General features: G+C 37.1%; 3 protein-coding genes and 1 pseudogene across 3 annotated transcripts; 3 read left to right on the top strand and 1 right to left on the bottom strand.

Annotated features, from left to right (window-relative positions):
• The first annotated feature begins 1,224 nt into the window (after positions 1 to 1,224).
• Positions 1,225 to 2,236, top strand: LOC148919169 (uncharacterized). The gene is made up of 2 exons (XM_089049146.1): positions 1,225 to 1,526; positions 1,614 to 2,236. The coding sequence occupies exons 1-2, from the start codon at positions 1,225 to 1,227 to the stop codon at positions 2,185 to 2,187; spliced, it is 876 nt and encodes a 291-aa protein (XP_088905272.1). The 3' UTR covers positions 2,188 to 2,236.
• Positions 2,237 to 2,673: 437 nt separating this feature from the next.
• On the bottom strand, positions 2,674 to 4,009 carry LOC103328357 (uncharacterized). The gene is made up of 2 exons (XM_089048800.1): positions 3,566 to 4,009; positions 2,674 to 3,021 (listed from the first exon to the last, which is right to left on the bottom strand). Exons 1-2 carry the CDS (start codon positions 4,007 to 4,009, stop codon positions 2,674 to 2,676), a joined length of 792 nt encoding a protein of 263 aa, XP_088904926.1.
• Positions 4,010 to 5,264: 1,255 nt separating this feature from the next.
• On the top strand, positions 5,265 to 10,063 carry LOC103326810 (Pentatricopeptide repeat (PPR) superfamily protein). The gene is made up of 4 exons (XM_008229053.2): positions 5,265 to 5,802; positions 6,520 to 6,556; positions 7,088 to 7,560; positions 9,230 to 10,063. Exons 3-4 carry the CDS (start codon positions 7,183 to 7,185, stop codon positions 9,644 to 9,646), a joined length of 795 nt encoding a protein of 264 aa, XP_008227275.2. The 5' UTR covers positions 5,265 to 5,802; positions 6,520 to 6,556; positions 7,088 to 7,182; the 3' UTR covers positions 9,647 to 10,063.
• A 1,396-nt stretch (positions 10,064 to 11,459) lies between these two features.
• Positions 11,460 to 13,490, top strand: LOC148919168 (histone-lysine N-methyltransferase, H3 lysine-9 specific SUVH5-like; annotated as a pseudogene).
• The last annotated feature ends 1,071 nt before the right edge of the window (positions 13,491 to 14,561 follow it).

Raw genomic sequence — 14,561 nt, 5'->3', positions numbered from 1 at the left:
CCGTGAGGTGGATTTCAAACTTTGGCCATGAGCCCTAAGGGAGGTTGTCGGCCTTGGTTGAAGGATCGTGTGTCGAGCTGATCGACAGATCATGGATCAAGTTGACCAGGGAATTATTGATCGGGTGGACCAAGGACTCGTAGATTGGCCACTAAAACTTGTTTAGATCATTTAAAAGTCTTAATTGAATACCACAAGACTTATTTATCAAAAAATAGTCGTTTAAAATCCAAATTAAATACACCCTTAAACTAATAAAATGAAATATCACCATTGTATGAATTAGTTCAAGCCCAACCAGCATCAATTTAGTGACCAACATCAATTCAGTAACCAACCAATTTTGTTCAAATAGATACTTGAATCATGTAGAACAACGCTACAAATTATTAAAACAAAATAAAAACCAAACATTTCCTAACCCGAGTAAGGAGCTGCAAACGAGTCCCAACATGAATGAGGGGCGCATGATAGTTTATTTTTGCCATCCCAAAACTGAATAACAAGCACAACAACACTCCAAAAAGTAGAACAATAGACATGATGATTAAGGTCTACTAAAGCAAACTGCAATTATTGAATTGTGAGATTGAGTCCACTGTCGACTTACCTTATGTAGCATTCTTAGACCATCTCCAACCTTTGGGGTGGAAACTCAAATTTTGAGTTTAGCCTCCCAAAATCATCTCCAACCCATGTATTTTGGGAGGTGAAAATTTGAGATGCCTCAAACTTAGACTGAAATTCCACCCAAAATTTTGCATGGACTGGTAATTATGTGGGGCCCAATCTGCTTTAACATATATTTTTTTATTGTAGGAAAGCAGCAGCCCATGTGCCCAACTTTGTTCGTTGGCCCACTTTGACAAGTGGGAATCTTCATTCCTTTTCCGTTTTTGACAACCAACGGCTAGTTTTTCAAGTTTTTGTTATGCTTGTTTTTTTAAAAAAATATTCCAACAGCTATAAAATCAACGATTCTGATTCATTTTAGGCAATCTCAACAGCAAAATTTTACATCTAACGGCTCAAATTTAAATCCAACGGTCAAATTAATATTTATAATTAATCTAAGTCAGATCCAACCCCAAAACTTATTCCAAACTCTATAAATAGTCATTCATTTGGTAAATAATCCACCAAAAATCATTTTTTTCCTTTCTCCCTTTGTTTTCCTTTCTCCCTTTGTTATAATTTTTCATTCTACATTCATTCTTGTTGAGAATGGCCCCAAAACCCCAAAGAGGTGTGAATTGGAAACCACAAGAAGATGAGGCATTATGTAGAGGGTGGGTTTCTGTATCTGAAGATGGGGCTATTGGCACGAATCAATCAAATGATTCATTTTGGTTGCGTGTGTACCAAATTTTTTTGGAAAATGATCCGGGCATGAGCGGAGCCGAGGTACGATCACCGCAATCTATTGCTTCTTGGTTCAAGATCATCAACCAACAATGTTCTCTTTGGAAGGCATGTTTAACAAAGGCCAATGCAAGACATGTGAGTGGCTCCAATCTTGAAGATGTGGTGAGTACCCATTTTTTTCAATGCTTAAATTTATAATTTTAATTGTTTTCAATTATTAACTTGATTTTTATTTTATTTCATGGGTATGATATAAATGCAAAAATAATTTTCATGAATGATAATAAACCTCCAAATAGACCTTTCAAGTTGTATCATGCTTGGCAAATCTTAAAAGATTGCCCAAAATGGAACGACCTATGTGAATCTCCCACACAATCATTCAAAGATTCTTCTCATAGTGGCAATACAATCAATTTGGAGGAAGATGAAGATGATGCGGTCATGCCCACTCCAAGGCCATTGGGAAGAGATAAACAAAAGGATGAAAAAAAGAAAGGGAAAGGTGTTGAAAGTTATCTCAACCAAAGTGGTAAGTTCTTGTCTGAATTGGTTCAACAAGGAAATGAGGCAAAAGAGGATAGGCGGCGAAAGTTAGAGCTCCTACAAGAGCAACATGCATATCAAATCCAACAAGATAAGGAGGCCAATGAACAGAGGATAATGTCCATGGACCTATCCAAATTTACTCCAAGAAAGAAGAAATATTGGGGGAATAAGCAAGACGAAATTATTGAGGCCCAGATGAATACAAGTTCCCCCTACAATCCGGAAGACAACTCTGGAGACTATTATCCAAGCCTTCCACATAGTGGTTATTAATTTACGTTTATTTGTAATTGTTGTTTATCTTTATTTATAATTGTCGTTTATCTTTATTTTTAATTGTTGTTTAGCTTTATTTTTAATTATCGTTTATCTTTATTTGTAATTGTTGTTTATCTTTATTTATAATTATCGTTTATCTTTTTTTTTTTATGATTGTTGTTTTTTTTCTATGATTAGTTTATTTTTTAAATTCAATGATAAACCATATAATTCATTAAAATCACACAACCACTTTTATAATTTAAACACACTTTCATAATTTAAACACACAACATAATTTAAACACGCTTAGATAATTTAAACACACTTACATAATTTAAACACACAACATAATTTGAACACACAACATAATTTAAACACACTTACATAATTTAAACACACAACATAATTTAAACACACAACATAATTTGAACACACAACATAATTTAAACACACTTACATAATTTAAACACACAACATAATTTAAACACACAACATAGCTCATTGCCCCTCTCCTTCGGATCTCCAAATGTGGTTGATCAAATCATTTCTTAGATTGTGATGCACTTGTGAAGCACGAACTCTATTATGACGGACCATGTAGTCTGAGATAGTTTGTCTGTCTTGATTTATATCGTAGGTGATAGTTGGCTCAAGCTCATAAGCAAGTCTTGCTCTTGCTCTTCTAGATGTTCGTGGACAATTGTCTTCATCATCAGATTCTGCATCTAGATCCTCATGCTCATCCTCAACAATCATGTTGTGCAATATTATGCACGTCATCATGATTGAATGAAGTTGTTCTTTGTGCCACATACGTGCAGGTCCCCTAACGATTGCCCATCGAGCCTGAAATATTCCGAAGGCTCTTTCGACATCCTTCCTATAAGCCTCTTGTTTTTGGGCAAATAGTCTTTTTTTTGGAGTATCGGTTGGGAAATCGTCTTCACCAATGTAGCTCAACGAGGGTAGATACCATCAGCCAAGTAATAACTCAGATTATATTCATTTCCATTGACAACATATTGGATATGGGGAGACACTCCATTCTCTACATCATTGAACAACGGGGAATGAGCTAGAACGTTGATATCATTGTTCGATCCAGCAACGCCAAAAAAGGCATGCCATATCCAAGTGTCGTACGAGGCCACTGCTTCTAGAACGACAGTTGGCTTACGCTGTAGCCGTAAACGCTCGCCCAAGCAGTGGGGCGATTCTTCCATTCCCAATGCATGCATCAAGATCGCCTAACATGCCGGGAATCCTCTGCGACTAGCCTTGTGCAAGAGCTGTAAAGATCACCGGATTGGGGGAACGGAGGTACCATTGACCATACATGGCTTCAATAATGAACAAAACTTTCGCAAACATTCAAGGGCTGTAGATTCACCCAATCTACAGACTCGTCGGTGGAGTCTGCCGAGCATCCATATGCGAGCATTCGAAAAATGGATGTTAGCTTCTGCTCTGGGGATAGACTTTGTCGTCCGCAAGCATCTATCTTCTGGGCAAAGTATGGCTCATGTGCAACAACATCATTCAAGATGCGATAGAAAAGCTCTCTTCTCATGCGGAACCGCCTGCGAAAGTCCACTGGGGGGTAAAGTGGTCTTTCACAGAAGTAGTCCTCCATGAGACTCTTATGATGTTTTTCTCTCTTCCGATTCTTGTATTCACGGCCTGCAACAGAACCACCATGTTTGGATTGTTGAGCATATTGCTCCAGCAAAAATGTATGGTGTTGAACAGCCATTGCAACCCTCTGTTGATGAAGGTCATCATCATCAGAATCATCATTGAAGAAATTTTGTATAGCCTTCCCACGTGAATTCATTGTAAGAAGGAGAATTGAAGGAGATTGTGTGGTCGATTCAGTATAATAACACTTCTTAAATAGACAAGAGAATGAGATAAGGGAAAGTGAGATGAATAGAGATGAACAATGGCAAAGTCAGATGAATAGAGATGAACAATGGCAATGAACAATGGCAAAGTCAGATGAATAGAGATGAACAATGACAAAGTGAAATGAATAGAGATGAACAATGGCAAAGTCAGATGAATAGAGATGAATAATGGCAATGAACAATGGCAAAGTCAGATTAATAGAGATGAACAATGGCAAAGTCAAATGAATAGTCACAAAAAATGGTTCAGAACGTGATTGAAACAACACAAGATGTGAAATGGTTCAGAACATTATTCAATGAGGATAAAGGAATCCAATGAAGTAAAAGTAAAAGTAAAAATGGAAGAAAATTATGGCAATGGCTTCAATGAAGGGTTCGAATTATTCCGGGCATACGTATGGTGTTGTAATTGTTTTTATTTTTAAGTGAAATTCTATTATGTTTTGAAATTTTAATTTTTTTAGGTTAAAATGTTTAGAAAATTAAATCATGAGTATTGAAACAAAAATAATATCAAGAAAAATTAACAAGAAAAAAAAATTAGGGGTTAATCATTCTTAAACAATTTAATAAAGTTGCAGACTCAAATTATGAGTCTGCAAGGTTGGAGGAAAAAAAATTTTGAGTCCTGAAAATACATGAATAGTTGCATTTTGGAGGGTGAAAATTTGAGTTTCAACATGGTTGGAGATGGTCTTATGGATAGCACCTTCGTGAAACTTGTAAGGCTTTTGATATGTTATCGGTTGTGCAACCTCATTACGTCTAATGTTTGTTATGGGTCGAGTTGACTTCCACCAACACAAGATGTTCTCTAAAACCAAAAACAAATAAACTAGTCTTCAGTTGTTGACCAAAAACAAATAAACTAGTCTTCAGCCCAAAAAAAACAGATCCGTCTCACAACTGGCACGAGCGTAGAGCTATCAAACCGGTGGATGTACAGTTGAAATCTCTTTACACACAGACAGGGCCCGTGAACAAGTGAAAGTAACGCAACTCTTCAGAATTCAGATTACTAGGGGGCCTCTAGATCCTCTCCCAGTGCCAGCTTGGCAGCTTGGACTGTTCCTATTGCCCCAGATTCTCCATCATCTTGACTGCACACGACCACACCCTACCCCTCCTCTCCTCCCCTCTCCTTCTTCAACTTCAAGTAGGTGAAAAGCAAACACATTCTCTCATTATTCATTAGCCATAAAAAATAAATACTGCTGGAGCCACTGCTGTACTCTACTACCTAATCTAATTGATTAAAAATTAAAACTTCAAAAAAACAAAAATGAAAAAAGCAAAGCAATTCCAACAAATATAGAGATTTAAAGCTCACCTTTTTTGCTTGCTTTGCTTCCTTCACATTCTTTGATATCCATAACCAGACACCAGTAATTCTGGTTGTTGCTTCTTTTAACTCTCCCACCCATCTCTTCAAATTCAAAACCCTAGAAAACCCATTCTTCTTCTTGAAGCCCCTGTCTCTCTCTCTCTCTCTCTCTCTCTCTCTCTCTCTCTGTGCTGGGTTTTCAGATCGTGCTGCTGAAATCTCAGCTCGCTCGCCGATCTGCTCCGTCTCCGCCGAGTCGGTTAAATGGGCGGCTCCGACGGTTCGCGTCGCTGAAATGTTGGCTGTTGCTGACCGCGATTTCGATGCTCGTCGGCCAAAATGTCGGCCTCTTTAGCTGCTTTTGAGCGCCCAAGACCTGGAGGTTCTAATACGGTACGGTTTCTGCTCCTCTGGTTTGCTTGGTTATTGGGAAAACGAGTTGAACTGGATGCAAAGTTGCGGAATTTTTCTTTTGTTTTGTTTTCTATTGTCAAAAGTTTAATTTAGTTGGCTTCTGTGGGAAGGCACCAAAACTAAAGGGAATGCTACGTTTCTTGATGTTGGTTCCGTTTAAATCCCAGATGGTGTAATGTCCGAAATGTTATGAAATTTGTTAACTTTATTGATTTATTTCCCTTTTCTGTTCTGATTGCTGAGGGAAGTGTGAAAAGGAAAATGAAAGGTAAAAGAAATTCAAAGCATGGTTCCCCTACTTATCTGTACCAATTTCACTTGTCGAAATGATTGAAGTGATATTAGGCTGAGTTCAATCTACTATGTTCAAGTAATGTTGACACGTATTTGTAATGTTTTTATTTTTGTTATGTGAATGTAACTGCAATGCTGTTTCCTTTATTTGAACAAAACCTCAACTTGCCTAAAATTTCAGGGAATCCATGAAACGTTCGATGTTTTATTCATTCTTGATCATTCGAATGTGTTCTTAACTGCCAGTTCATCATAATCACAGTTTCTTAATTATCAATGTGACCTGATAATATTTGGGACGTTCCGTTCCATTCCTTTGGTGCTTAATTTTTGAACTAGTTTCACATAGTGCTTGGTGGGTGTGATTATTCATGAGTTCTAACACATGAGATGATCTACCAGGTCTTCAAGAGTGGCCCACTTTTCATATCTTCGAAAGGTTGGTAAATGTTTCACTTTCTCCATTACTATTTTCTCCTTAAGGCAGTTTTCGTTGGGTTTCCCAAACTTGTTTATTTATTTAGTGACAGTCATTTGGCATTTGTACGATTACGGTAGTCTTAGACGAACAATTTGGTTTACCTGGAACTGGAAAATTTGCCTTCAGAATGCTATCTTCACAGTGCTCAAGCTTGGCTTCTTTATACTCTATTGAGTTTGAACTTGGTTTTGTTTAAAAAGAAAGTCAAGCTTGATAGGAGCTCAAGCTGTATTGAGCCGATTTATAGGAATGTGTTGGTCTCTTTCCATAACAAGATCTTCATAAGGCAATTTTGGTTGGGTTTCCCAAACTTATTTATTTATTTAGTGACAGTTACCAGGTGTTTGACTAATTTCCCCAGCGAAGCAGCAGGTAGGCACGAGTGTTGCTTGCGTGCATTACCTAGTTGCCCTTCCTTTGAGTTTGAGTGACATTTGCTTCCAGCCGCTATATTGTGTGTGGTTTGACTTGTGTTGTTTGGCTTGCCAGAGCGATGACTTATGAGGAGAGCAGGAAGAGTGCATTGAGCTCTATTTGATTTTGATTGTGTCCCCCGCCGCCCTTAACGTTTCAACCGGAATCTAATGTTACGCCTGGCTCCCAATCTTGTACGAAGAACCTCATCTAGAACCCCTGCAGCCTCACCCTCCTCTCTCAATTTCTCAGTATGTTTGTTGCTTCGAAACACTTTCCCTCAATGCCAACAAGGAGACCACCCTTCCCAGAAACGTTATTTCTGTTGGGGGTCGAAGGCGTCGAGCCCCAGCCTCTCCATATGGAGGCGCAGGAAAGAGATGGGGAAGGAGGGTCTTATCGCGGCTAAGGAGCTCAAGAGGCTCCGCTCCCATCCTCTCCGCCTCGACCAGTTCATACGCTCAAACGTGTCCCGCTTGCTCAAGTCCGATCTTGTAGCTGTTCTCGCCGAGTTCCAGAGACAAGACCAGGTCTTTCTCTCCATGAAGGTTTGTTTTCTTTTTTATTTTTTCTTCTAAATTTCCTATATGATTAATAGAGGATGGAAATGTTAAATTAACCAGTTGTTAGTTTTCTGTTGTTTGGAGAAGGATGTGAGGATTTCTTTCATAGTTTCATTGTGTGTTTGTGATTAATCAAGTCTACTATCTATTATCTCGGGTGAGTGGAGATATTCTTCTTGGAATCCAGTGTTTTTGATAAATTTGAATGATTGGGAATCTAGCTAGTTGATACCTTTTTCATTCTTGTAGTTGATCCTATTCTGTGCAAGGGGGACAATACGGTTGATGTGTCACTGCGATCTTATTATGATGATTTGTTAGGTTTTAGGAATGCTTTCTTTCCTTTGAAAGAGATTTGGAAGACTTGGTTTACCTGTGAAAGTGTAATAGTTTTATGGTTAGCTGCTCAGAGTAAAATATTTTTATTTCATTATTCTTTCAAATTTAGTCAATTGGAGTTCATTTAATATCATCTTCCTTGAGTTTCTCTATTTAAAAAAATAAATAAATAAATCTTCTTTGACTTAAGTGACCCGAGCTTCTGTCTTATTACTACAATCTAGCTGCTATATTGAAATCTTTTTTAGTTGTTACTTTCCCCTCAGTATCTCAGGAAGAAAGTTTCTGTTCTTATTTTTAGACAAGAGAAGTAAAGTCCTTAAGGTCTTTTTTTAGATTGGTTTGGACTCTACTATTATATGAGTGTATCTTCTTCCATCCTTTTAAGGTGTCCCCCTTCCTAAAATTGTTTTTCTTTTTATCCCAAATTTGGAGTCACAATTCTCGTCTTTGTGAACTTTGGCACCATAAAAGCATATTAGTTAAATTGGATGTGTGAATCTGGAGCCATCATTTCATGTCAAGTGCACTTCTAATTGTGTAAATGTGACCTGGATGTTCATGATCTATACTTTGTTGTTATAATTTCCATTTGAATGCTGACAAAGACACATAAATCTTAGAAAACAGAGGAAAGAATGGAAGAAGAAAGCAGTAAAAGTTGATGAAGAAGGAAAGGTCCTAGTCTGTAGAGGGATATCTTTATACCTGAAACCTGAAATAGAAACCTTAGAAATGGTTGAACCACCTTCATTGCCAGACTTTCTATGACCTTTATGATCACCATACTTTTCGTTTTTGTTGTTTTTTTAAAATTATTTCTTGTTGCCATTAGTTTGTTTTTACAAGAAAATTAAGAAAATGGTAAATATTCTAAAGGTAGGAACTTACAGTCGGTTGTGACATGGGGCAAGATCTATAAATCACATCGTTATTGTAAATTGTTCAGCAATTAAACTCTTTTTGGGTGTGGTGGGTCATCATTGGGAACCTATCATGAGATTTGTGGGCACTATCTAATAGTAAGAAGTATGAAAAGATAAATTATTTGTATATATGTTTGAACCACAGTTGGTCATATTTCTTTTTATTGGGATATCATAGAAGCTATCCAAGGGTTTTGCCGAGCCTACTCGTATGGATGGGTCACAGGGATTGAGGACATCCCATGGCCACCACCTTGCCACTTGTAGCATCCCTTAGCTTTAATCCAATATTGGACCTTGGACATATAATAGTTCTGAGTACGATCTCTTTAGATTAAAATTTCATTGAATGAGCTTGGTTGCTTTTACTAACACATTATGTTTTTCAGATATATGATGTGGTCCGTAAAGAAATTTGGTATCGACCAGACATGTTCTTTTACAGGGACATGCTTATGATGCTTGGAAGAAACAAAAAGGTAGATGAAGCAAAGCAGGTTTGGGGAGATCTGAAGAGAGAGGAAGTTCTGTTTGATCAGCATACTTTTGGGGATATTATCAGGGCTTTTCTAGATAATGGATTGCCCTCGGAGGCAATGGAGATATATGATGAAATGAGACAATCTCCTGATCCCCCAATCTCACTGCCTTTTAGAGTAATATTGAAGGGGCTTCTTCCATACCCAGAATTGAGGGAGAAGGTGAAAGATGACTTCTTGGAGCTATTTCCTGATATGATCATCTATGACCCACCCGAAGACTTATTTGAAGATCAAGAATGTAAAAGAGAAAATGAAGATGATTAGATAGTGCTGCTATACTTATACATGCTCTATATGAGAGAATCCTTTCATTTGCAGAAGCTAAATCCATTGGCATGGCTAGATGCACCCTCAGTTGCCTGTCGAGCACGAAACCAGGAGTTAAGTGGGTCTTTTGCAGCAGCGGTTCATTGTGTAGCAACGAATGGCCCTAGTTCTGGTTCGAAGAATTTGGTGGTGCGTATTTGGGATGTCATATAAAAAAACAGTCGGGCAGAATTAGATATGCGATCCTAGTTTTTTGTTTTCTTTTTGTGGCTTTTGGGTCCATATAGTTTATGTTTTCCTTTTCAAATCACTACAATTTATGTAAATTAGTTTTCGACTGACCTTGATCACAATTGAGAGCGTAGTTTTGGACTAACTTATTAATAAGGACATATCATACTGTGAATTTAGCAACGGGGACATCATGTTGGTCATGTTGGATTACTCGCCTTGAGATTTTGAACTTCTGACGATCTAAGAATTAATGGTGTCGAAGTTTTGCTTATCGGTTTACATGATTGGAAAAGCCAAGTGACTCAACCTGATTTGTACCAACTTCCAAGCAAGAAACAAATTTTTGCTTAGCGGTTTACATGTCTGCATTCTCTGTTGACTTTAAATTTAATTTTTTGGTTTTTCAACTACTTTAAATTTGATAATTTCTTAATTGGTGCTGCAGTAAAACTTTTCCTACTGGCAAAATCTGGAAGGTCATTCGGCAAGAAAAAAAGAAAAAAAAAAAAAAATCTGGAAACTCGTTGCTTCCTAGGATTCCTTTTTAAGACTTGGGGGTTAAAATAATACAAATTTATAATAAACCCAATCCTAGACATGTATTTATAAAAAAACTCAAGCACTATTTAAACATAGAAACACACCCAAAATCAACCCCAAAGTCAACTTTTTGGGTGTGTTTATAAATGGGTTTTGAGTGTGTGTAATGATGGGTTTTGGGTGTGTTTATAAAGTGTTTTTGGTGTTGGGTTTTTTTATAATTTCAACCTCCATTTTGGGTGTTTTAGTGAAACTCCCTTAAAATAAATACTTCATGAAGAAAGGCAAACTGACAAAGCCAGGGGGACACACTCTGAACCGAGTTACTGAGGATGAATTACTTTCAGAACATAAACAAGGAGAGAGAGAGAGAGAGTCAGGTGCTTGCTGCTCAACTTGGGCTTCCATATTTATTGATCTTGCAATTTGGGGGCCACAGAGACTGGTGCGATTGGACCACTATTTCTAGCTTCTAGTTTAACCGGTATTTTTCACTCTGTGCAAGTTATTTTTGTACCACCATTTCTCCATCATATTGCTTTTTTTGTTTTTTGTTTTTGTGATTTATAGTACTATTGATGGAGTTTACTACAATTACTACTTTTTAATTTTATTTTTTTTATACAATTGATATTCTACTTTAATCTACGGGAAGGGGGATTTGAACTCGGGTGCAAAGTGGAGAGCACATCCACTCTAGCTAACTTGGCTAAGCCCATATATGCCAATTACTACTATCATTAATTCTATAATTTAAAAATTCTAAAATATCTCATCATAACTAGTAAAAGATATGATAATATTGATGGAATTTTTTTCTGGGGTTGGGGGTGGGTGTGGTTAGACAGTCAGGCTTAATCTCCTCAAATATGTAATAACCAAGTACAACATCCATAATGCAACTTACAAACTCAAATTCTTCCAAAGAGTAACTACAACCACGCATCAAACTTATTATACCAAAACAAAAACTAAAACCCAACAGAAGCCAACCCAAGCCCATGACAATGGCTTGAAAGAAGATAGACTCGAAAAGATGAACCATAAAGCCCTAGCCATCGGTGTCGTTGATGTCGCCGCTACTGCCGCTATCACAATCAACCAAGTACCTACAACAAAAAACACACAAAAAACAACCTAACAAACCCAAGATCCAAACAGATTTGGCTAGAAAAGCCAGCCTTTTGGCTTAAGTTTAGGTCTTCACTATCCACGTCTTCATGATCCAACCTATTTTAGCCCTCATGTCAAGGGTTATTTTTGCAAAAGATTTAGTAAATAAAAGACAAACTGATGAATAAAGGGCATGTTTACTTTTTAGGAATAAGAAAACTCATAAATCGGGAAATCTACGAATAGGGAAATTAAGAATTGAAATTGGATCTACTACTCCATAGTTGACCTGATTCCTAATTTTGAGGGTTAATAAATACAATGGAAGTCAGGACTTGAACTAATTTTAATAATGTGATACTAAAGTACACAAGATAGGGAGGAATTAGAATAACTCCAATACTCAAACATGCTAAGAATATATACATTAAAAAATTGAGCAATTACAAAGAATAATTAAATAGTTGCCCCTCAAGTAAGAGAGAGAGAAAAATGTGGTAACTTGCTTCTTTGTTGACCTTGGTTTCCAATTGTCACTTGTAAAGAATACTTTACATTGCTTGGAATTATTATTATTTTTTTAGAAAACTTTTTTAATATCAACCTTAGTTTCTAGCAAATTTATCGAGTTTGATGTATATTTAATGTGGTTATGCTCATTTTTTTTTATAAATATAAATAATATTCTCCTTTAATCTAATCTAAAAAACAAGGAGGGGGATTCGAACTCGAGTGCAGAGTGGGGAGCACATCCGCTCTAACCAATATGACCACGCCCATGTATGCATACTCATTTAAAGAAATTTCTTTAATTAATAGATCTTTCTCGTATTCATTACTTCTGTCTATTTAAAATTATAATGCTGAAGATTATACAAATTTTTCAATAAAAGTTCTACTAGTTATATTCTGGATGCAATTCTGTTTTATTAGCACGGTTGTATTTGGTTAATGTATGGTTTGTTTCTGCTTTATACTTTGTATATAGGTGTCTTTGCAATTCCTTTGATACAAAAATCAGAGCTCTTTATGGTTATAATAGAAACACTTGAGAAAAGAAAAGCCAGCCTCTTCCCAATAAGCCGAGAATAGATGATAAAGATGGACAGCTTCACAATGTCAATGAGGCTTTGGATGCATATCAAGAGACATTTACTAAGCTCTTGCAAGAACATGATATTAAATCCAACAAACAACCTAATATTGAAGCATCAGCGAAAGAAAGGAACATGGGTTAAGACGAGTAAACAATTAGAACCAATTTCAGGAGTTAAGGTTGGTGATGAGTTTCGTAACAGGGATGAATTAACTATTGCTGGCCTTGATCATTTCAACATGGTATTGATTATATGAAGAAGGATGGGAAAATTTTGGCCACATGCATTGTTAATTTTGGCCGTTATGCAACTATGTAGAATCTCATGATAGCGTGATTTATTCAGGTGAAGGTGGAAATCCTACGGTTTGTAGGAAAAAGCCAAAGGATCAAAAACTTGAACGCAGAAACCTTGCACTAAAGAATAGCATGGTAGCAGAAATTCATGTAAGAGTAATTCATGGCGTTAAACGTTTTTAGACAGATACACGTGCTAAGAAAAATTCTTTCAAAACTTATGCTTACAATGGCCTCTACAAAGTAGAGCATTTTTGGCAAGAAAGAGAGGAATTTGGCACACTTATGTTTAAATTTTTGTTGACAAGGATACCAGGCCAACCAATAATCACATGGGGAAAAGTTTCAGGGAAGTCGAAATAGCCTATGGTTTCAAAGGATATTGTTTGTAAAAATGACTTCTCCAAAGGGAAAGAGAATATGCCTATTCATGTCGTCAATGCCGTGATAAGGAGAGCCCTCCATCTTTCAATTACATATGCAATTGTTGTGCGAAAAACACTCCAAGACCTTGTAGTTGATGAACTACGGAACTATCACACACAAGCTATGCAAAGATAAAGCATACACAAACTGAAAAGTAAACAAGCACACAAAGAACACAAGAATTTATAGAGATTCAACATTGTACCTACGTCCTTTTGGTGATCCCAAAGAAATTCAATAGTATCCCTTTGCTCTCTCACAAATCGCTCTTTTCTCTCACCCTTGGCTCAAACCCAATTTGATGCCTTAGCTTTCTCACGTTATCATAACCTAGTGCTAAAGTGCCTATTTATATGTCATAGGGCTTTAGTAAAATTATACAAGGAATAGGAAACTTCAAACACCCCAAAATTAGGAGAGAATCTGTCAAGATTAGCCACGAATACGCTCCTCCCGCTCAAGCACCACTTGCATCGCTAGAGTCTGAGTTTTGCCGCTCGAGCTCCTGGGTCTGGGCAATAAGTACTGCTCTACAGCTCGAGCACCTGTAGTTTCTGCTAAAGTAGCAGAGCCCAATCAATATGACTAAAACTCATTTGAACATCTTTTTCCTTCACTCCTTCCACATCTTTAGGTGAGCCAACATCAACAATCTCCACCTTGGCGAGCCTAAATACCTTGTGAAAATCATTGACCTCTAGAACTTCTTCAAACCTTTTGGAAATCGTCCTAGTAACTCCCAAGAGCTCCACCACACTCTTTAGCATGTAACAAGATTGAGCAAGCTTAAACAATGTTTGAACTTTTTAGCTGTGACTGGCTTGATCAAGCAATTTGAATCGGTCTCATTCGTATGAACCTTCTTTATTGCAATGTCCCCATTGTTCACACAATCCTTTATCCAGTGGTCATGTACATTAATATGCTTAGGCCTTCTGTGAAACACTTGATTCTTGATTAATCATATAGCACTTTGACTGTCACTTTACCACCAAGTCTTGAGCTATCCCGAACTCTTTAGCCATCTTGTCAGTCATAACGCTTCCTTAGAAGCCTCCGTTAGTGCCATATATTTCGCTTCGGTAGTAGACAAGGCAGTAACTAATTGTAGCACCACTCTCCAACTAATTGGTCCTCCACCACAATTGAAAACATACCTTGTGGTGGATCTCCTCTTGTATATATCTCCTGCATAATATGAATTCA

Source organism: Prunus mume, linkage group LG3 (assembly GCF_029339155.1).
Source record: "Prunus mume cultivar Tortuosa linkage group LG3, ASM2933915v1, whole genome shotgun sequence".
NCBI classification, from domain to species: domain Eukaryota; kingdom Viridiplantae; phylum Streptophyta; class Magnoliopsida; order Rosales; family Rosaceae; genus Prunus; species Prunus mume.
Note: the sequence above shows the minus strand (reverse complement) of the source record. Positions and strands in the feature narration are given on the sequence as shown.